The 25015-nt window shown below is 39.0% G+C and overlaps 1 protein-coding gene across 1 annotated transcript in view; it reads right to left on the bottom strand.

The window, feature by feature from the left end:
- The window catches only part of NRDC (nardilysin convertase), an 853803-nt gene that overhangs the window by 633639 nt on the left and 195149 nt on the right, over positions 1-25015 (bottom strand). Inside the window, exons 15-16 of the mRNA XM_044086887.1 lie at positions 7292-7396; positions 7042-7165 (exon numbers count right to left, since the gene is read on the bottom strand). Coding sequence (XP_043942822.1) covers positions 7042-7165; positions 7292-7396 — 229 coding nt within the window. The remainder of the gene's footprint in view (positions 1-7041; positions 7166-7291; positions 7397-25015) is intronic.

The following is a 25015-nucleotide window of genomic DNA, read 5'->3' as shown; positions in this document are numbered from 1 at the left end:
TACCAGCTATGACTATGAAGACATTAATAGCTGTTTGTATAATTATAATACAAGTCACCTTTCTGTCTGGCAGACATATTAATATTATCATTTCAAAGAAGAGTGTGTACTGATGAATGTTCTTATTTTAACTTTCTGTGCAACTTTTATAGTTTATATATATATATATATATATATATATATATATATAGAGAGAGAGAGAGAGAGAGAGAGAGATATCATAGATATATAGATAGATATATCATAGATATATAGATATATATATTGGATATATATTAGATATATATTTGTATACAGGTAGGTTGCAAGTCTGCATTCTCAGAATTTTGCCTCAGGTGAAGGAAAGCTGGCCAGCTCAGAAGGTGAGAAATTCTACTCAGGTTAGGTGCTAATGAGTTAATCTGCTTAGTGACAAAAGACAAGACAGTAATCCAAACGTGCCCTTAACAACTAGTACTGTTTGCTCGGAACACAGTGCTTGCTCAAATACAAGCTGTCATATGCAGCATGTTGCATGCAAACAGCTAATCACAGTTAGAGTATTTTTTTTTTTTTTGGTATTAATCCATTTTGGTGTTTGTAGTGATTTTTCTGTTGGATGATTTAGACTGGTGTGGGGCCAGTGGAAGTTTTCATTTAATTCTTACTTTCTGAACTGCAGATGCTGACTAGCTGAATTTCAGCAGAGCTACACTGCAAATGTGGAAGGAAACTCTCTCTCTCTGCAAATGTGGAAGGAAACTCTCTCTCTCTGCAAATGTGGAAGGAAACTCTCTCTCTCTGCAAATGTGGAAGGAAACTCTCTCTCTCTCTGCAAATGTGGAAGGAAACTCTCTCTCTGCAAATGTGGAAGGAAACTCTCTCTCTCTGCAAATGTGGAAGGAAACTCTCTCTCTCTGCAAATGTGGAAGGAAACTCTCTCTCTCTGCAAATGTGGAAGGAAACTCTCTCTCTGCAAATGTGGAAGGAAACTCTCTCTCTGCAAATGTGGAAGGAAACTCTCTCTCTCTCTGCAAATGTGGAAGGAAACTCTCTCTCTCTCTGCAAATGTGGAAGGAAACTCTCTCTCTCTCTGCAAATGTGGAAGGAATCTCTCTCTCTCTCTCTGCAAATGTGGAAGGAATCTCTCTCTCTCTCTCTGCAAATGTGGAAGGAATCTCTCTCTCTCTCTGCAAATGTGGAAGGAATCTCTCTCTCTCTCTCTCTCTGCAAATGTGGAAGGAATCTCTCTTTCTCTCTCTCTCTGTCCCCAGAGCTGAGCACTCTTCTGTGGAAATCAATGATTATGACTAAACTGATGTTTTTGTGGGATCTCAGGTTTGCGTTTACACTGCTCAGTCAAAGATACTTCTTTCTCTATCAGAAGTAAAACAAGCAAACTGGTCAAGTTCCAGAAAACAGAATTAGAGCTGCTGGACCACAGGCATGAAGTACTTCACTCTCCCCTTCAAAAAAAAAGCACGCGCGCACAACACACATATGCACGCACACACACATTATGAGCCTAAAGACTGAAAGCTGCATTAACCAGTTCATAAAGATTATGGACTCCCCTACAAAACTGCAATTCTTAACTCTCTGAAACACCAAGAAATCTGTCATAACTTGCTGATTACAGAAATCCCTGCAAAATTAAAAAAAAAATCAATGTTTTTGCAGAGGGGAGCCTTCTGTACCTCCCTTAGGTACATGCAGGTGCACGTGCATAAAAGATGTACACACAACGAGCTCCATGGATGCACACCTGCAGGGAAAACAGCAACACCTGGGAAGGTCAGGGAGCAGTGACATTTAAGTTTTTTCTCAACCTGTTACAGCTTTTCAGGTTATACTTCATTAACATTTAAGGAAGCCAAAATTATGACAATCTTGAACTGATCTCAACTGTAGAGGAAAACCAAGTAAGGATCTTTTGCAAAAGGTGCCAAAGCCCTCCCAGATCCTCATGACACAGGTAACAGCCACAAACAAGAGTCTTCTAGGAGAGAAGCTGCACAGATGGCATGCTTATTGGCAGAAAACCACCTTTCTCACCCATAAAAATACGGTCTCCAAGGTCCCAGGGTCCTTAAGGTGAAGCCCCAAGTGCAGAGTCCCTTTAGAGCAGCAACTTAGTAAGCATTTTGTAATCGACAAGGTCATGAAATGCTGATAAAAACTTACAAAGTCAGGTGCATACACTCAATGTGGAATAAATCAGAAGTCAAAAAATAAAAACCTAAGGTACTAAGAACAGTACTGCAAACCCACTGAGAAAAAATGAGTAAACAGTGAAAAAAAAAAATCAAACCGCACACTATTTCTTTTTTGCAAAATTGTTTGCAACTTCATTACATGGAGTACAAGAAATTAAATAAATTTATAGTTTCAGAGTTTCTGTAAGCTGTGCAAAGGTCAAATGCCATCATAATGCAGGCTTCAAGGTCATACAGTAGACACTCAAACCCAACCAAGTATCTAAAGGCTTCTTGAATGGTTCTAACGAATTACATTACATTCCCTTATTTCTAACAGTAGTTTGTTCAGTGATCTCAATACTTTGGTTGACAAACCTTGATCTAAAAGTGGTTTTGTACTTGCTATCTGAAGTTCACCCTGTTTGCAACGAATGAATATTTAAAAGCTATGTTTCTTCATCACGTTAAGCAAAATTAGGTCTATATTACTTCATTGAAAGCTAACTCCAAACGTTTGCTTATCGAACAAAATACATCGAACATTCACTTCAACAATTGTTTAACCAGGGAAAGGAAGGTGTTGGCCATCATTGGAAAGCTGCCCTTTTCCCCACTGTACTGCGATCACAGAGTTGGTATATACAGCTGGGGGGGAGTTCCCCACTGTACTGCGATCACGGAGTTGGTATATATAGCTGGGGGGAGTTCCCCAGTGTACTGCGATCTCGGAGTTGGTATATATAGTTAGGGGGAGTGTGGGGGGTGCAGCCCCCCACCTGGATGGGCTTGTAATACTGTGTTGTGCGTGACGTTCGGAATGCTGGCCAACTCCTTACTTTCCATGGGTAAATAATTTGTTGAAGTGAACATTCAATGTTTTACAGAAAACAAGTCCGGTTTAGCCAGGTGTCCCAGATATGTGATTGTCCTGCACTCCAAAACAGTTTAGTAAATTTTCTTTGGACACTTTCAAATATGGAGACGTTACATCTTGAATATGTACAAAATAATGAGATGTAGTCAACTGTAAGTATAACATATACTTACACTAATTTTAGTAGGACTGCAACAGATTCAGTGTAAAAATTTCTAAGGAGGAGGCCCATAACACATGGCCTTTGCCTTAACCATAATGAATTTTTAAGTTTCTGAATTCAATCACATTAGGTGTAACATGATTTCCCAAAACAATGGCTTATTCAGATGTGAAAGGACCAAAATATATACCACCACCCTTAGATGGACTGATCTTAAGAATAATTTTATTTAACCAGTCAGATATTTTGGATACACATGAATTAAAAGCCAAGTAATCTGATGATGATGTTAAAATGCTCCAGTTTTAAATGTCATCAGCATATTTAGACAGCCAAAGTGTTAATAGGCAAAAATGAAAATACAAACGTGATCAGTATATGGCCTAAAGTGGACCCCTGTGGAACACCAGCAGCAATCACTGACCATTTTGAAAAATTGCTCTGAACTTTTAACACGTTAACATCTATGTCTATGTCTCAGCCAACACCAAACCCATTCAACAAGGATTTATCTTATGTTTTAAAAGAAAATTAATTATTGTTGCAGAAGTGGTACTATCAGATACTATCAAAAGTCTTCGATACATCCAAGTGTGCAACCCTCACTCCAAGATCATTATCTACAGCTTCATGCAATCCAGCCAGATTGGTAAAAGTCGACCTTTTCTTCATGAAACCGTGCAGCTTAACATCAATGAAAGCTACTACATTCTCATGGATGTTCAGAAGTAATAAGATGCCTGTCAAAACACTTGTCCATAAGTGATGTCAGACGTATTGAACAATAAGTAATAGTATCATCAAAAGATCAGCTCTTGTGCAAAAGTACATCATTTGGCAGCCTCCATGAGCCAGAAACATTATGGCCATGGATAATGTATTAAATAATGAGGTTAAAGGGCATACTAGAAAAAGTTGGAAAAATGGAATGTAGACATGGGTAGTTACTCTGTGATGGACTTGACCACACATGATACACTGATGTATGGAATGGATTGCCTCTTGCTCTATTCACATTTATTATTTATGTAACACAGAGGCTATAGCTGACTCTCCGGCTGACACAGACATCCTCCAAAAGGGTCTCACTGAGACGGATACCTGGTATCAAAATCATGGCCTCAAGCTAAATGCCAAAAAGTGCAAAGTCATCCCCTTTGGAAAAAAACAAAGTAACCACAAACTACCACATAGGTGGTAGTCCCCTAAATACGGAAGACATAGGGGATCTGGGGACTTAAGTAGATAGTAATCTCTCCTTTTATAATTATATTGCCAAAGTGGTTAGAAAATCCTTCTATGTGGTCCACCTAATCACAAAAGGGTTTGCATCCAGATCAAAAGAGGTCATTGTGCCCCTCTACTCATCACTCATCAGAACCATCATAGAGTACAATGCCCCATTTGGGATGTACCTTACAAGACACCTGCAACAGCTGGAAAGACCACAGAAGTACCTCACCAAGAGGATCACTGGCCTCAAACAGATGCCCTACATGCAGCTCAAATGAAGAAACTCCAGCTGTACTCTGTTGCATACCGCCTACTCAGAGGTGATCTCTGCCTGACATACAAGGCTATGACCAACCCAGAATTGATGGACATGCTCCACCTAAAGAAAACCACACACTCTAGGTATCTAAACCTCACCACAACAATAAATAGGACGTGCTGGAGGGATAGATTCCTGTCCCAGACACTTCCCATGCTTTGGAACAAGACTCCAATCTACATAAGGCAGAGCTCCTCGCTAACACTCAAGAGAAACCTTGACGAGTGGGTGGGAAACAGAAAGTTTACCCCGGGGATCACTTCAGTGACTCTGCTGGACAGAGGCACAAGGAACTAATCTAAGGGGGTGGCGAAAGCCAACACATTCTGGCTAAGCTTATAAATGCCTTTGGGCAGATAACCTAGTACCTACCAATGAACAGTCATTTCTATAAATTACTTTTTCACTTTTGAATTGTTTCTTGCATAATTTCAGTGGAGTGTGAAAAGTTACCTATATGAATCAAATATTTTATATGTACATACAGAAACACAGACACACACACATATATACATATATATATATATATATATATATATATATATATATATATATATATATATATATATATATATGTATAAACATATATGGGTGTTATATGACTTACTGCTGCATGCATTTCATTGCATGCTCAAATGCTGGTATGTTTTTGTCAGTGGTACAGATGGTTGAATTATGTAACAGTCAAAGTTCGTTAGATTGACTTAACATAATTCAAAGGCTTTTGTCCTTTGAGTATGTGACGCCATGAAGACAGTACATTTAATTTCCATGGGGTGGAGGGTTAGGGGACAAAGCCTCCCACTTAAGATGTTTTTGGTTTTACTTTTGATAATTGTAAATGTAACCTATTGGTTTACATTTGTGATTTTTTCAATGACTAATGGTGATTAATGGTAGTCACTGCTGAGCTTGTTCGAAGTTTCACATTTTGATCAAACTCACCAGAGATTATTCATCATAAACTTCTGCGTAAAATAAGAACACAATAGATCAACTGAACTTTCATGAAAAAAATATATAAAAGCAAATTGCTCACACAAAAAATATGCTCCAAAGAAATGGAGCATAAAATTAAAAAAAGATATTTGCAGAAGGACCAATGCCCCCCCTCCCCCAACACATGCACACTGCTACTTACACAACTTCAAGATTGCAAAATAGCAGGAAAAAGGTATACTTTCCATCATGCCATTATAATCTTGCATCAACATCCTTAATCAGCTTATCTGTCGGCCAGACAGTCCTCAACCATTTTACAAGAACGAAACATGAAAAATTATTAACATGCAAATTATAGGGAAAGAAAACAAAAACATGCTTCAAAAACAAAAACGGTGCACAAAATCAAAAACTGAATCCTGGTAAGGAAATGAATGCAGATACTCCAGTATCAACTGATACCATCTGGTAATCACATCCCCTAACACCTTGCACCCAGGATGGCTGCCCCCTTCGCCCCACAACAGCTATACCTCTGAATCAAATGAAAGAAATTACTACATAGTCCTGGTCATTTGTGTTTACTAGTGCTGCACAACCAAACTGTCACAGAACTGAATCAGTCGATGGAAATTGTTAGCACTACTGCCCTTCTCTCTCCTTTACTGCAAATCAAACAAGTTTTACATTAGGAAGGTAACACAAACTGACTGATATGTTTAAAAGTATTTATTTGTTTTTGACTACTTGAAAAGTCCATTTGGCTTATATTGCCTACTTTCAGTGAAGGCCCAGGGAGAAAAGCTCAAAGAAATAGCTGTAAAGTTTAGATAAACTCTAAACAAAGGACAGTGTACAAAAATAATGAAATCCGTTTAAACCAAATAAACAAGAACTATCATACAAAGATACAAATTAAACCCTTCAAACAAGCCTAAAGTACTCTGATAAAATGGCTGATCACCCTAAAATTAACCATTTTACCGGACATCTAATAAGAGCAATGGAAATTGAACTACAGGGAGGGCACTAAAAAGGCTGTTTAAGAGGTTTATGAAATTAATGAACCCTTGCCTTGCAAAGACTACTGACAAATTCCATGAAAATCAAAACTGATAAACTAAACTTCAGAAAGCATAATATTCCTGCTCCAACGAAAATCAGCCTGAAGGAACATTTTAGCTCACAAAAATGGCTAAATAGCTGGCATGGACATGAGGCACAAAGTTAAAGCAAACACCTGCGTTCCAATTAATAACTAATGAATGTACAATACTGGAGATGTGTGATATCTGGTACAGGGAAATAAATTAAGCAATGACTCCACCATTACCTTCCACATTGTACTGAGTTCCAAACCATTTCTCCTTCAGTGGACATCTGCCTTCATTATTTGGGGAGAGAAGAATCAAGTTGGCTCTTTGGGGAGTAAGCTGGTTAAGGGCATCAACAATTACCTAACATGGAGAAAATAAAACAAGGAATGTTCCAGAAAAGCACCCAAAACTACAATAAGACAGTAAAAGCAAGACACATTGTTACAAACATCAGTTTCTATATGGAAAAAGGTATTGTGCACTTACTTCTGGCTTGTATTCAAACAGAAGCTGATCTCCAGTGAGAATGTCTTCCTTTTTAAACAGCAACACATTCTCACAAAGGTCTTCCACATTTTCAATAGGATCAGTCTACAATAAAACATTTCAAAAGAGGAATGCATTAGTATTTACAACTACAACAAAACAAAATTATGCCAGAACAGTTGTTGTATAGTATACTGTCAATTAAATGAAGGGGCCACTCTGCCAGTATTTTTTTTTTTTCATTTATAACATGCTGTAACTACAGGTGGTACTTCTCCCACTGAAGGCTAAGTCCTTCCTCCTCAAAACCCAGTTAGTGTCATCATTTGCTTAAGGGACTCACTGGACGTAATTCTTACAACAAAACTCCATTTACAAAGTAGCAGCAGAGGATAAGCATGCATTCCTATTAGTCTCCACAGCGGAAGGAAGAGGCCCAACTAGTTGAGATGCTTTCTAACATGTAAAAGCCATGCTCTTACAGTACGCATTGATTTACAAGAGGAGTCTCTTTGATGGGTCATTGCTTGGGTTCAACCTTTCTACCCATCAGAATTCAACAAACATGTAACATCGCACACTTGTGGATGCACATATACCCATTTAGATGCATAGCATGATGCTCCATATGTTGGACACGTTAGCCTTAATTCTTTCCAGAGGTCCCAGTCTGCTTTCAGCCATTTAAGTAAATCATGAAATAATGAAAATTTGACATCTTTCTCTTAACAAGTAATATACAATTAGATGCATCTGCATTAAGGGGAACTCCAACAACTGATGCAGAGTCTGCCCACCTAAAAAGTAATGGAGGATAGGTATTCCTGACTACACAGGTATAACAGATGTGCTGTTATCAGTTGATCACTGACTGACTCACCCTGATGAGGCCTATGGCTGTGTTTATCCTGCTCCATCAATCAGAAGCTTGATTCCTGTTCCGAAAGTTTTTATTTTCAGGAAAAAAAAGCACACTGGTGTCGATGCACATTATGCCATCACAGGTCAATTTCATGAGAGCACTTGCCCTCCATGCCTACCACCCTTTCATCTTAACACTAGTAAGCTCCCACCTTCAAAGACAGAACAGTAAAGATCTGGCAGTCCCACTGCTAACAAATATATACTACAATAATAGTATTACAGGGAACCCCAACATCAGAAACAAACTAGCTGCATGATGGAGAAAGGCTTTTCTTTGTAGATCAACTGATAAGGTAAAAATGTGTCTGCTCTGTTACAGGAAATGTAAGGTATTACAAGGTGAAGACCCTAGCTTGGCTTGGTCCTTCTTGCAGTTTTTACAGATTTTTTCTGTGTGAACTTTTTATCCTTTGGTTTGGATGTTATTTTGCAAGCACCCTAATGTTTATGGATATCAGACTTGGTTTTAAGCCCTGTGTTTCTAGTACAACCGAACAATCTACTTATGCTGTATCAATAAGGTCAGAAAAAGGCCGAAACAGGGCATGCTACAGCTAGTGTGTTTGGCTTTACTGGCCTGAGTGCACCAATAGACTTAAAGTAGAGTCATAGGCATTCAGAAGCCATGTAGTGGAAACACTGGTATGTCCTTAAGGGGTCATCTGCATATATCCCATAAGCCTCTGCTGCAGGGGGTTTGAAGTATTACAAAGTGAAGACTCCAGCTTGGCTGGGTCTTTCTTGCAGTTTTTACATTTAAGATCCAAGACATCACAGATGGGTCCCCCTACATTTGGGTTGAATCTAAACAAATTAAATCACTAGGATGGAGAATATCCTAGAACCACAAGAAGGCTAAGCACTAGGGAATGCCTAACCAGAAAGCCCACCTCCAGGGCCAGAGACTGAGTAGAGCTGCCAGGAAAGGGAGTGCTGCAGGTTCAAAGGATTGCAGCATCAAGGCCTGCAAGGGCAGACCAAATAAGCATTGCAGGCAGCTATTATAAAATAGGAGCAGACTAGACTGCAGCCTGGACCAGTAGATGGAACACTCAAGTGGCAAACGTACTCAAATGCTTATCAAACAAGGAGGATGACAGCCACAGACTCTCCACTACTGGATACCATGAGAAGAAATTCTGGTATGCCCAATGCATTTCTCTCCACAGAAGGCTCAACTGCTATAAGGAGTGAGAGACACCTTCATTACTTTTGGTTCTCATCTTATATAAAGGACTAGGATATGAAAGGGCATGTCCAGGGACAGAAATGATCTCCTTCAAAGAAAATGAAAAAAAGGGGGGGGGCGCAAAGGGCAGGGAAAACAAAATGGTCTGCAAGCCAAGAGAAGACAAACACCCAGAGAAGAGACACCAACAAGGAAAGGAAATTTACTGAAGAACTTCAAAATTGGAGGGGGCAAAGCTAAAGCTTGCCATGGCACAACTTAAAATTACATGTATATCTGTAAATGCCACAATTCAGCCTATTCTTTCAAATCTCTTAAGGACATAATTTCAATAGGAGTAATACTCCCAGTTAAATACTGTCCGATACTATATTAAAAATCTGTTGTCGATATGCCAGTACCACTATTAGATTGTAGTACATGGAGTGTACTGATTCCATTCAGAAATTGGGAAAATACATCTTTTTATGCATTTTTCTGATGTCAGAGGTGCACAAAAATTTTTGTTAGACACCTTTCAAAGCGGTTATGCTCTAGTTTTGCACTACAGCATACAAAGAATCCCCACTCCCCAAAGAGCATTGTGAACTGGAAACTGATTTAAAAGCTGTAAAACATTTTCTCCTGCCCCCCCCCCCCGACAAGTAAGACTGAACTGCTTAACAGCTTTAAAAGCAACTGCTCCATCACAGGTCTGCTTAGTTTCTAGCTGCTAACTAGTACATTGCAGCACATGAAGCGCCACGTACTACAAAAAGTTATGGTCAAGTTTCTCTGATCATAACTACTGGTTTGGTCTTTTCAAAATGGATGTCAAAATTCCTCTCTTAAACATCGCTTTCATCCACTGCTGAAATTAATTTCTTGACATCACTGTCTTGAACAAACAAGTTGGTTACGATCATAAACAATCATAATCCTCTCCATCCCTTAAGTAGACAATCAGTATCCTATCCCTGACAACTGATGATGATAATAAAACTGTATAAAGTACAGTTTTGTACCTACCATAAATGTAGATGTTGTTAGAGATCCATTGCTGCAGTCCCTGCTACTACATGTTAGTTCCATGATACTGAGGGTTAGAGCCATGACTACAACCTAGGTAACACTGCATCGACTAGCCACCCACCTACTGAACGGGCCAGCTTGCATGCAGGTTAGGGGGTAGGTGTTAGGACCAAACAGTGGCTCATTCATTCTGAAGAATGGCTGACTTGGTCTGCTGCACTGACACATGGTTTAAGTCAGACGTTAAAATATGCAAAGCTGGACTGAGGAAAACCAGCCAAATATCAGCATATAACATGCACACACAAACACATGTGCGCACACTCACACACATGTGATTAGGTAGTTGAACTATACTTTGCTGAGAGCAATTGCCAGCCTTCAGCTCCTATATTAAATGTTCCAGGAGGTTTGGAAGTGGGGAGAAATTAATGTGCTAACAGGGTACTGGGAGGCTAGATAGTTGCAAGTGCAGAGAGATGCCAAAAATATTCAATTATAATGCCCATGAAACTGCATAATCAATTATTGCATTAACAACTTTTATGCAATGTAGGCATCTATCATTTGGAAGGTTTGCTACTTTTCACCAGGTCATTGCTAAAAAGGATTCAGGGATCAGTCAACTCACTCAATTAATAAAGGGATAAAAATGTTAATCAAATGCTGATAAAGGTTTCCAGAAGTACAGGCAGCAGTCTAGATGTAGTCATGGTAGTGGTATATAAAACAGAATAATGACTTGGAATACTGGGATCCATAGGAAGATTGTATCACCATTAATAACACCAGCCTCACGTACTGATGTGCTGTACTAGCTGCCTACCATTAAGTTCTCTGCTCTAATTCCATACTCCTTTCCTCTCTCGGCTATGCTCTAGGCCATTCTTCTCAAGATCTGTACATGTTTCCTGCATTTCTGCTTCCTAGATGCAAGATTCTGTACCAGCTTTAAGCTGACAATCCTGTACAAATTTGCAGTGTCAAGGTCCTTCTAACAATACTATCCACTGCAAAATCCTATGTCACTGGCAAAAAAGCAAGCCTTTTCTTTCAGTCATTGTGCAAGGTCACATTTTAAGATGAAAAGGGCTTGCCCCACTACCACACCTTGTGTTACTCTACTGGTTACAAATCTTTCTTCTGAGTAAACTGCATTTACTACAAACTCTGTGTGAAGTGGAGTGTTTTATGTAGGCTGCCACAGCAGAACACACAGGTCCAATACTGCCCAATCTGATGTGCACCTTTTACCTGATGATGTGTCTTTATAAAGTATAGACAGGTCATATCTATTTCCTCTTTCCAACAGCCAATGGACTAGTCACCCACATGGAGAACTTATATGTCTGGCATTACTTGTCTTACTTACAATCCCATGTTGTCTTCAGTCCTGTGACTCAGACGTATACAGATTTTATATGATTCTGCTCCTCAGTAGTGAATACATAATTTCCCTAACAAGTGAGGTCAAACTTCCATCCTCCAACTTGCTACCATTTTTTTTTTGAAAAACAACCAAGCTTGATTCTTCAGTCATCAAGAACCATACCCTGTTCCCATACTCTGATATCACAGGTTCTGTAAATTTCAAACCGTATCTTAATCAGGCTATAACACCTTTGTGCACCTTCATTTCTTGCAAGTCCTTAGATGATGTTTTCTTCCAGGAAAGTGCCAGCTTCTCCTCCTCACCCCAGCCTAGCTTCTCTTTGTCAATACTGCTCAAAGGTTATCAGTTAGCCTTGTCTTTTTACTATGTTTTCCCTTCCAAATGCACCCATCTTATCTAGCTTCATTACCTCCACCCTTTGGTCCATTATCTTTTTTTGCAAAGAGGTTTTTGCCTCCCTTGTTGGAACACAAAGAGGAGTATTCACCACATCATGCAATATGATGGTGTTCTCCCTTGTGATAAACATATGGGACAACCTTCCCTGTTACCTTTAATTTGGCTAATTTTCTCTGAAGTGCCTATGCTTGGAGATGACGAGTGCATTCAGTCAGAGCGACTTCCCACAATGCAGCAGGAGAAGGTGCCAGGTCAATGCACTTGTCTGCTTACCCTAACCCAACCTAATTATTTGTGCAAGCTTATTCTGCAAATTCAAGAAAAAAAAAAAAGTAAAACTTACACAGTACAAGGTTCTTAAATATATACTCGCTCAGCTTCTTGGAAACTCTGACAGCAGTCACTGAATAAAGGATGGACAATCATTATTCCTGGAGGAAGACATTCTCATAGATCAAACAAAATGTTCAGTATGTATACATCCAATACTGGTCACAGTCACTGATGTGTTTATGATTGGGAAGAAACCAAAGCAGCATAACCCCAGGAGATGCTAGATGAAAGACGGCCAAAAGGTGAAGCAGAAAGTTTAGTTCTGAACTACTTGGTGCAGATGAGAACCAATGACAAAGTCACCGTGGTACAAGTATTAGAAAACAATATATTTTAACAGTTTTATTGCTGCTAGAGGAAATAAAAACATACAAGCAAATATTCATAACTTTGCTCTTACATTCCATATCATATTTTAATGTAGTTTACCAATATAATCTACAATGGCTTCTCTCATTATCCATGGCACAGTAATGCTCTCAGGGCAAAATAATGTAATCAGCAAGACAAACCAAGAGCCAGACTCGCACTTGAATACCAAATACACGATACAGGCAAGGAAAATGACAAAGGCACTGGAGATGAAATAAAAAAACTCATTTATTCTGACCAAAATTAAGTGATTTCCATCATATGTAACTGACTTCCTCAGAATTAAAGTTTAAAACACCAATTACTGTTTAATTTCTTCATGACCAAATCTTGTAATAAGTGTCTAGCCAATCAAATTTTGCAATAACTTACCAAATAAAAGGACAAGTAAACATTGTAAAACCAATGAACTGTAATCTTTCCACCTGCCAATAAAGCCAAGAGAATAAACCCTAAACCAATAAGCTAGTATCTAATTCTCTACATATAATTGGTTGTTACTGCAAGTCTCCGAGAATGATAAACCAATATAATAGTACAAAAAAATTGCCCAATGAGACCACATGTCAAACAACCTGCATCAGTAATTGATCAACTATACATAAACCAATAAAACCTTGAAAAGTTTGTCTTGAAATCAATAAACGAAACTCGTCCTTTACAAAGAAAAAGTGTGATACATAAAGACTAAATTAATGGACTGAATGCCACAGACACTAGTTCATTTTACACACAAAATAAATTTAGTTCATGCCAGTCTTAAACAATTGTAATGACATTTAAATGTAATTGTTCTAGGTCAAGTATGGTAAACCGACTGACAGTAGTCTTTCCATCTACCAATAAAACCTAGAAGAATGAAACTTTGGCCAATAAACAGGTTTCTTGTTCTCGACATGGGATTACTTGTTACCTGTAAATCTCAAAACGGTAATAAACCAATGGAATTGTACAAAAAGTTGCCCAGTGAGAACATCCATCAAGCAACATGTCCAAACAGATAAACTTACAACTACCAAGGAGAACGAGAAAGCTTAATCTTACACCAATAAACAGAACTCATCCTTTGCCTGAGATAAATGTTAACGTAAAAATAAATCAAAAGCTAAGTGCTCCAAAAGTTGGAACTCTTGAAATGAAAAGTATTGTGTTCAACACAAATTGCACTTACTTCATGTTAATCTTGAATGGTGTATCTGTGTTTAAGTACAACCATTCAAGGCTGGTCAAGTATTTTAAAACTGGTATTTCATGTTAGAATCATTTACCTTACTTAAACGTGAAAACATAGTGGTTTACGCAACTCTTAATTATAACCATTTGTCCAAATTCAGCAAATACTTTGCTATAGCTGAATCGAGTGTTCACTTCCTGACACTTTGACCAGTTCATAACCAATCCTTAAAATTGAACCCAATTCAGTGATGATCCATTAAGAAATCGGGTTCCTGTAACAAATGTCCAAACTATTAATATAAAAATTTCTAGTAATAAAAAGCTTACTTAATTGAAACTTTATACTTTGTATGAATTGAGTCTCTGAATACTAGAAATACAGACATGATCATTTAAACAGGGAAACATACAACTTCATGTTGCTCTAATAAATCCTCCCATAGTCCTGTCCTTGGGTTTTTTTATCACTCTAACGCAAAAAAAGCAAATGCATGGTTGGGGTTATCCAAAGCATGGTTAGAGTTATTAGTGTTCTTATTTTTGATGTTGGGTATATGCTCATAAATCCTGACCCTAAATCTTCTTTTAGTTTTACCCACAAAATCCGAGGCATTTCTGACAAGCAGCTAGATAAATTACCCCAGATGAGTTACAAGTACAGTGAAATGGGGTTCTAACCTTAAATGCATTCACCCTAATATCTTCTTTCTCCACGATGTATTTACGCATTGTACAAAACCCACATTTAAGAGGTCCTTTTCTATATATATATATATATATATATATATATATATATATATATATATATATATATAGGATACTAGGCAATGTCAAAGATTTAATAGAGAAGATTACATCTATGCCTTTGTTACAGACTTTACTAATGACCATGATTTTATTTGGTCCATCCTGGTCAAAAACTGGAAGATTTTTACTTGTTTCAACAAATTGGGAGAATAGATAGATAATGGACCTAGTATCGTATATAGAAAAGGGAAGTAATTAAAAATTACCTGGAATTGGTTGAACCTATTGAACATATATAAAGTAATAAAACACATGGAACCTTTAAATGCGGGTGTGTACCATCTGTAAATACATCTTGGAGAAAGTTGCCAGGGTGAATATATTTAAAGTTAGAACCCCATTTCACTGTACTTGCAACTCAACTGGAGTGATTTAGCTAGCTGCTTATCAGAAATGTGGCAGATTTTATGTGGGTAAAACTAAACGAAAATTTAGGGACAGGATTTCTGAGTAAATATGAGATCAAAAATAAGAACACTAAACTCTTTAAGAGACATTAGAAATAAGAGCACTAAACTCTAAGTAAACTTCAGATAACACTGACCCTGCATTTGCTTTTTTTTTTTTTTTTTGGAGGGGAGGGGGGGGGTTAGACAGAGTGATAAAAAATCCAAGGGGAGGACCATGGGAAGATTTATTAGAGCAACGTGAAGTTGTATGGCAGATGAGACGTAATGACACAGCCTTTCTCAGTTTAAATGATCATGCCTCCATTTCCAGTATTCTGAGACTCAATTTATACAAAGTACAAGGTTTCAACTAACACAAGTTTTTATGACTACAAATTTTTATATTAATAGTTTGGACACTATTTACAGGGACAAGATTTCTTAATGAATGACCACAGCCGTATTGGGTTCAGTTTTAAGGATTGGTCGAGTGTGAAGAAATGAACGCTCATTCAGAGATAGCAAAGTATTTGGTGAATTTGGACAAATGGTTAGAGTTGGGCAAACCACTGTATCCTCTGTAAGCAAGGTAAAAATTCTAACAAGGAGTACCAGTTTTAAAATACTTGACTGGCCTTGAACAGTTGTTCTTGAACACAACTACACAATTCAAGATCAACATAAAGTGCAATTTTAGTGTTAAACTTAATAGTTTTCATTTGAAGAGTTCCAACTTATGTAGCACATAGTTTTTTGATTCATTTTTACTGTAACATTTATCTCGTGCAAAGGATGAGTTCTGTTTATTGGTCTAAGATTAAGCTTTCTCGTTCTCAATGGTCGATGTAAGTTTATCTACTGGGGCATGTGGCATGTTGCTTGATGGATGTTCTGATTGTACAATCCCACAGATTTATTACCGTTTTGAGACTTGCAGGAAACAACTAATCCCATGCAGAAAATGAGACACTTGTTATTGGCCAAAGTTTCATTCTTCTATGTTTTATTTGTAGATTGAAAGACTACCATCCATTGGTTTACTATACTTGACCTAGAGCAATTACATTTAAATATTATTACAATTGTTTAAGATGGCTATGAACTAAATGCATTTTGTGTGTAAAATGAATTAGTTTCTGTTTGACCAGCTCAAATAAAAGTGGCATTTAGTCCATTAATTTAGTCTTTACGTATCATACTTTCTATGTAAAGGACAAGTTTTGTTTATTGGTTAAAGACTGTTTTCAAGTTTTATTGGTTGATGTATACTTGTCATTTAATGGTGCAGACCGTTTCATATGTGGTCTCATTGAGCAAATTTTTTTCCACAATTTTATTGGTTTATCGTTGCTTGGAGACTTGCGGCAACAACCAATTATATGTAGAAAATGAGATACTAGATTATTGGTTTAGGGTTTATTCTCTCAAGTTTTATTGATAGGTGGAAAGATTACTGTTCAATGGTTTTACGATGTTTGACTTGTGTTTTTGTCAAGTTACTGCAAAATTCGATTGGTTAGACACTTATTATGAGATTTGGTCATGAAGAAATTTAAACAAGTGACTGGTGTTTTAAAATAATTCTGAGGAAGTCTGTTACATATGGACAAAAGTGCTTAATTGTTGTCAGAATAAATGTGTTATTTTACTTCAAGTCGGGTGCCTTTGTCATTTTTCTTGTCACAATCATGTATTTGGAATTCAAAATAATGAAATCCATTCACAGATATTCTAGCCTGCTTCCAACCCTTTTTCTAATACCATACTAAGAATAACTTGCATACACAAATTCCATACCGTTATTTTCTCTCCTTAACTTCTTAATCACCAATTTCACTCTTAATGACTTCTGTTATACATGCCTTTAAATATTTACTACCTTCAACGATTTCCTATCATAACCTTTCACCTAATCATTTGATACTTTATTCCTGCTTTCCACAAATACTCTCTACCAGCTAAACAGGCAATCTCTGATTATATTTACCCCTCCCATGCATTTCTCGAATGTTCTCCCCTTTTAGGTTTCTTCTTTTCCTCCCATTCAGTTTAAGCTCATCTTATTAGCCCAATATACTAGTGCCTTTTTTAACCTCCATGCTTATAACTTACATCATTACACATACAACCGCATTGACTAATACGTTAATATTAATTTCCACATTTAAAATTTGCTCAGTCTTTCAGCCACCCTTATAGATATCATTCTTGAGTTTACATTACAGCTTGCTTTGTGCTACTGCTCAACCACGTGCAAGCTCTCCACCTCCTACTGGCAATCCATCTGGAGCAAAGCAGAAAATTGTTCATACATTTAACATTTCTATGAAAAGACAAAGCTCCATTTCCTAGTCCATACAGAATAAAAATCACCATTGAAAATCGAAAATTTGTCTCATTTCAACACCTTCACAAATAGGTGTAAGAATCAATATCCATCTTTTTCGTTTTCATGCATTCTACATTACATGAAAGGCCAAACAACTCACTCAGACTACAACCGCCTCCATGATGGCTCTGTTACACCTGGTCACTCAATTCTTTTGGACTTCCCTTTATTCATCATTCTAATCACTTGTGTTCCACCCTTCCACATCCCACACACTCCCTCTATTATTATTATTCGGCTTTCACTTTCAGCCCATTATTTAAACTTTGCAGGCATAATCAATGGTGTTTAAATTATCTATCACTACATAGGATGATTAGATTTCTAGACTATTACTATTCCTAAATACTTTTCCTCTTCTACTCTTCTCGGGGTTACTCCCAAAATATTTTGCGTTCATGTGGCTCTCCCCACAAACTGCATAATTTATTTTTTCATGTTTAATGAGACAAATTCAAGATCTAAACCAAGAAAAATTTCTCTGGAGACTGGTTCTCTGTTTAAGACTACTGCACAAATTTGCATATATTGGGCATGCAAGATGATGCCACTCTCCAGTCAGTACAGCATTAGACATACATATGGCACAGGCTGGTTTAACATTGAAGTTCATGCCACTGCACTGGTTATACATTTTTTTTCCTCCTTCTCTAGGGCCTAAAGATATGAACTGTGCTGCTCTACCATCTTCACTGGCCCTTTTAACCCAACACAAACGCACAAAAAAACACATGTGTATGTGTGTATATGGATCTACTTTGGAAGCTCAAAGATTCAAAATTTTAAATGTCATATGGTCAAGACCATAAGGCTGAAGTTTTGAAACTATGAATGGTTTAAATGGAGATTGCCATACAGCACGAACAAGATATTTACTGTCCTCTTCACTGTAGAGCGGTTTTGGAGTTGATATAGTTAATTAGCACGGGGTAAGAGGTGCAGGGTGGCTTGCCGCTCTGCAGAAATGTAAAAATAAAATATTTTGTTTTTATTTTTTTTTATTGAAGTTTCTAACTTTCAGAACTTCAGTGTTATGGTCTCAATCATTTGAAGTTCAAAGTTTTTAAAATATGAGGTCCAAAGTGTATATGTACATCACCGTCCTAAAGGCCCTTCTTATTTAAAACCTTTCTTACCTCTTTGATTATTAAGACTGACAGTCTCCTCTTCATCCCTTTTATGTTCCTTCCTTAATGTGACCCTAGATCTCCTCCACTGCTTTCAGTTCCTGCTTCTCTTCCTGCTACTTCCCACTGGGCTTCCCACCTTAATGCAATCTACCTTCCTGCAATGTCGGAGTCCTGCTCTTAGTGCAAGTCCCAGTATTACGCTACAGATGATAAACTGCACAGGAGCATGATGAATGTTGGCCTGTCTTTTACACAGAGTACACTGGCTAGGATAAGGTTAAGGATATAAACAATGCTCACATTTCTAGTCATCAGCACCAAACAGAGCATCTCTTGTACTGCCCAGATCTTGAGCTTCTGCAGCTTCCAAGTTCTACATCTGTGTATTCATCTCCACAAACTCCTTGATGTATCACAATCACTGATCCTTCCTACCGCAGCTACTCCTATGCGATACCCCATACCCAATGATCTTACTGTGAGTTCTACTGCCATCACACACTTGAGAGCTACCTCTCCTTCTCAGTATTAGGAGAGCAGAAGACCACTACAATGCACTTTGCTCTCTCTAGTTCCAAGGCAGATCAAGTATTTAATACATTTCTTACCCTTAAACATTAGTTCACCATCATTGTACCCTCTATAGCCTCCATAAAACTCTCTTGACAAAAACTGCTGTGACGATGTGAGGCAGTGTGCGCAGAGAGTACAGCAGTGCATGTGTAATGTATGCCAGCATAATTGTAAAGAATTTTATGTAATTTGTATATTAAACTGATTTGTGCAGATGCTTGTGTTAAAAATGTATCAGAAGTGGGTCCTGCTGGACAGAAAAGAAATATGCATGCATGTCAGGCTGTACTGTGGTAACTGCTGAAATGTATACATCTTAACAGAGCATGCTGGAAGGGAAGGGGTTAAGCTTAGCTCAGCTAACCTTAGGAAAAATAGTTTGAAATTAAGTTACTTAATATAAGCCATAAAGATTGTATCCCACAGGTCTGAATGCAGCCAGACACACGTCTATGAAAACAAGTAGTAGGAATCCTGCTGTTTTGTCCTTAGTGGTGAACTAATTCCTACCCTGGAAGGGTGGAAGTGTTGAAATGGTTTTATAGCTTCGAAATGCTGTAACGCATCTTACAAAGCTCTTTGTGTGCATTGCGACACATATGTGCAAGATCCTGGTTCAGCTTCGAGTAAAGAGGGTAGTATGGGAACCACAGGGTTAAGTGACGAGATGTGATGTAATTCTGTAATCCAGCCCTGAAATGATGGTTAAATACCAGATGAGACAGAAGTCTCAGGGCAGTCCGTTTGTGATACATGAAGAAAGACATTCAGCCACATCACCTTGCCTTGCTCTATTGCGCAAATAGAAAACACTAACTCTTTAGATCAGTTAGGAAAAATAGTGAGATTAGTTAAGTACTGCTTTTCTGGATCCATTTGAATCTTTCCACCGGTGTTATTTCTAATATTTCCTGTGACAAACTGTGGTGTTTATTGTAAACAGATATTCAGTATTTTCATGTTCTTTTATTATTTATTATCAAATGTATTTAAAATGTTTCATTGTGGCTTTTTTTAGGAAATAATTAACCTTTGAGAGTACTTGTATTTAGTTTGCTGTGGCATCATGTTCCTGAAAGTCTTGCTGTTTGGTCAACATTACCATTCATATTGGTATTAATTTCACTCAGTATAATTTGATACCCTGTTAAGAGTCTTAGAGTAGCTGGCTGTTGGCAGTGAAACTATCTTATAGCCTTGGCAGAAGTGGAAGAGCAGGTAATCTATACCAGCCTTTCCCAGGTGTCTGTGTGCGTGAGCTACTTGGAACAAGGACGCAGAGCTCTTTAGTGCTCCGTATGGATTCTTAGTTAGGGCCTGAAGAGAGAGAGAGTCCAGCCTCAGGACTGGAGTGTGTTCCCTGTGTGGTTTCAAGGGAAACTGTGCTTGGTGCAGAGAGCTGCATCTGAAAATACTGTATATATCCATTTTTGTTCTAAGTGAACTTTCCCACCAGTGTCGGTGTGGTGAGGATTGAGACTCTGATTAGTGGCCCAGAGGAGGAAAATCACAACTGCTAAACCAAAGTCAGCCTGATTCGGGGCCTGTGGCACAAAGGGAAGAAGCCCCAACTATGCCGGAGATGACCAAGGTTTCATTACTAGCACTGAAGAGGCTAGCTGGGGAGGAGTAAGAGTGAGAGGCCAATGATAGCTTGGACAACCCAGAACGAAAGAATGATTGCTTCAGTCCTGCTGCAACAGTATCATCTAAGGTAAATCACAGACGTGGGACTTATGTATGAAGGGAACAGCATGGAAGTATACACCTGCCAAGGAGTGCACTGCCCTCTAGTCAGCTACAGCATGCATATTAGCACATACTCATGGCTGGTCTTAATGTAGCAGGTACCGTTATTTAGCTGCCTAGTCAAAAGGGGAAAGAGGTTAGGTACATGCAAAAAATCCAGGGGTAACTTCTGTTTGTCAGCTGCCAACTGATCAATGCTCAGAGTGTCATCTTGGAGTGTGTGTGTCTGTGTCCGCTAAAATACATGCCATTACACAGTAAGACATCTCCCACCTATAAGGAAACACATTTAACCAGAGGTAAAAATGATACCTAGTGAACAATGAAGTTGTTAGCTGATGTTCATTAGAATCAGAAAAAAAAAAGAAGAACCACAAAGTGTACACAAACTCAGTTGAGTCTTCAAAGTAATCACGCACGTCTATCTTGTTTAGAATTTTATGCTTCTTTATTGAAAATGAAAGATATTAAATGGATGAACAACTTCACCCTTAAATGAGCTTCATCAGATCTAACTCCAGTTTAATGACATGCTGTATTTATATGCATGAAAGAGGACATAAGCACAGTGCTAGTAAACTGTTAAAAATTGTATTTTTATAGAAATCTGTTCAGTTCATCAACTCAACCTGCTTTGTCATTAACTGCATGCACAAAAAACATTCATATTATCAAAAGGGTATCCACTCACGCCTCTCCATCCAATCCTACTTATGTATTTATGTTTTACCACCACTTTTAGAAATGGATGAACATTTCTTGACAAAGTGACAAGGGATTTATTTTAACTGATACCTCTGCAAATTTCTGACAACTCAAAAGCACAAAGGAAATCCAGAGGAATTCTAAAAATTACTCTCTATTTTCTCCAAATGTGAGCTTTTCCTGCCATTACTGCGTCTTCAAGAGGCAGCCACTTACTGATACATGACTGGAGTACAAGGAGAGGTAAAAATCCGCATTTTATAACGAATCTGGTGCATAAAATGCTCTCCCAATCTTTTGACACTTAAATAATGGAAATCTGTGGTGTAAATATTTATTTTCATATCACCTAAGAATGTTTAGATGCACAGCAAAATGTTCAAAACATACACAAACAGCTCCACTGTAAAGCAGGAAAACCATAATCTATCCCCAGTCTGTTACTTGCCAGCAGATAATCTTATAGCACACAAACATTTTAAGAAAAAAAAACCTCCCAAACATTCCGAAGTAAAAAACGATGCATTTAAGACCCTCTGAATCAGGTAGCACTTAACATTTTTAGTGTTCAGGTGAAGTACCACAGCACAATATTCCATATGACCCTTTACACCCTCAAACTAGAAATTTGCAAGCCTTATATTTTCTCTCGCCACACACACACACTATCCACACACACACTATCCACACACACACTATCCACACATTACACACACTCACCCTCCACACACACATTACACACACTCACCCTCCACACACACATTACACACACACACTCACTCTCTCCACACACACACACACACACACACACACACACACACACACTCTCTCCACACACACACACACACTCTCTCCACACACACACACACACACACACACTCCACACACACACACACACACACACAAACACACAAACACACACACACCACATACACACATACACACACACATATTCTCCACACACACATCTCTCTCCACACACACTCACTCTACACATACACACACACACACACTCTCTCCACCTACACACACTCTCTATCCACACACACACACACACACACATACACATACACTTACATATACATACACACTTACTCTCTCCCACACATACATACATACTCTCTACATACATACACATTCTCTCTCCATACACATACACACTTCATACACACACATACACTTCCATACACACACTTCCATATTATATATATAATAAATATTTACACACACTTCCACACACACACACACACTTCTATTAATAATAATAATTTCTCCACATTAATTTCTCCATAAATACAATACACTCTCCATACACACACACACACACTCCACACACACACTTCCACACACACACACTCTTCCACACACACACTCCACACACACACTCTCCACATTGCACACACACACCTCCACACACACACACACCTCCCCACACACACACCTCCACACACACACACCACTCATACCCACACACTCACACTCCACACACACCTATACTCCACACACACACTCCACACATAACACACCTCCACACACACACAATACAATAACACTCCACACACACATCCAATAATAACCTCCACACACATCCCCACACCTCCACACACAGACACCCACACACACTCCACACACACACACTTCCACACCACATATATACATAGCACAAATACTACACACACCTTACACACACATGTCATCAACACACCACACACACACTCCACAATAACACACACACACACACACACTCTCCACATACACACAATAATAACACACATACACTTCTTCTCTACTAATACTTTCTATATACATACTTTCTATACACACACATACTTCTACATATATATACATACATTACACATTTCCACATACATACATACACACACACACACACACACACACAATACACACACTCTCCAGACACACACACTCACACTCTCTTACACATACACACTTTCCATACATCATTAATAATACTTTCTCCATACATACACACTTTCTACACACTCATACACACTCTCTACACACACTTCTCCACACACATACTTCCCACACACACATTCCTCTACACATAATTCTCTACACACACACTCCTCTTACACTCTCTTACACACACACTTCCAATAATACCACTCACTCTCCACACACTCACACTCACTCACTCTCCACACACACACTCACTCTCCACACACACACACTCACTCTCCACACACACACACTCACTCTCCACACACACACACTCTCACACACACTCTCTCCACACACGCACGCTCTCTCCACACTCACGCTTTCTCCACACATATATTATACAAACACGCTCACTCACGCTCTCCACACACGCACGCTCACTCACGCTCTCCACACACGACGCCACCACGCCTCCACACACACACACACGCACGCTCTCTCCACACTCACGCACTTACACACACACTCTTCCATACTACACGCTCCACACACACACGCACACCACGCTCACACACACACGCACACACCTCCACACACACCCACCTCCACACTCACGCTCCACACACACGCACTCACTCACGCTCCACACACACGCACTCACTCACGCTCCACACACACGCACTCACTCACGCTCCACACACACGCACGCACTCGTCTCCACACACACACACGCACGCACTCACTCTCCACACACGCACTCACTCTCCACACACACACATACACATCTCCACACACACATACACCTCCACACAAACACACACACACACACACACCTCCACACTCACTCTCCACACACACACACACACACTCTACACCTATTGACACACACACACTCACCACTCAAATACTGCACACACGCCGCACACACACACCACTCACACCTCCACAACACACCACACCACACCAACACCTCCACACACCCACCTCACCACCTCCACACACACACCACCACGCCCACACACACGCACTCACCACCTCCCACACACAAGACCACCTCACACACCACATACCACACAACTTTCACCTCCACACACACACCCACCTCCACACACACACACACCCCTCCACACCACACACCTCCACACACACACTCCACACACGATCACCTTCCACACACCCACTCTCCACACACCACCTCCACACACACACACACACGCACTCACTCTCCACACACACACGCACTCACTCTCCACACACACACGCACTCACTCACGCTCCCC

The sequence above is a fragment of the Protopterus annectens genome, chromosome 10.part0 (genome assembly GCF_019279795.1).
Source record: "Protopterus annectens isolate FY-2018-M chromosome 10.part0, PAN1.0, whole genome shotgun sequence".
Taxonomy (NCBI): domain Eukaryota; kingdom Metazoa; phylum Chordata; order Ceratodontiformes; family Protopteridae; genus Protopterus; species Protopterus annectens.
Note: the sequence above shows the minus strand (reverse complement) of the source record. Positions and strands in the feature narration are given on the sequence as shown.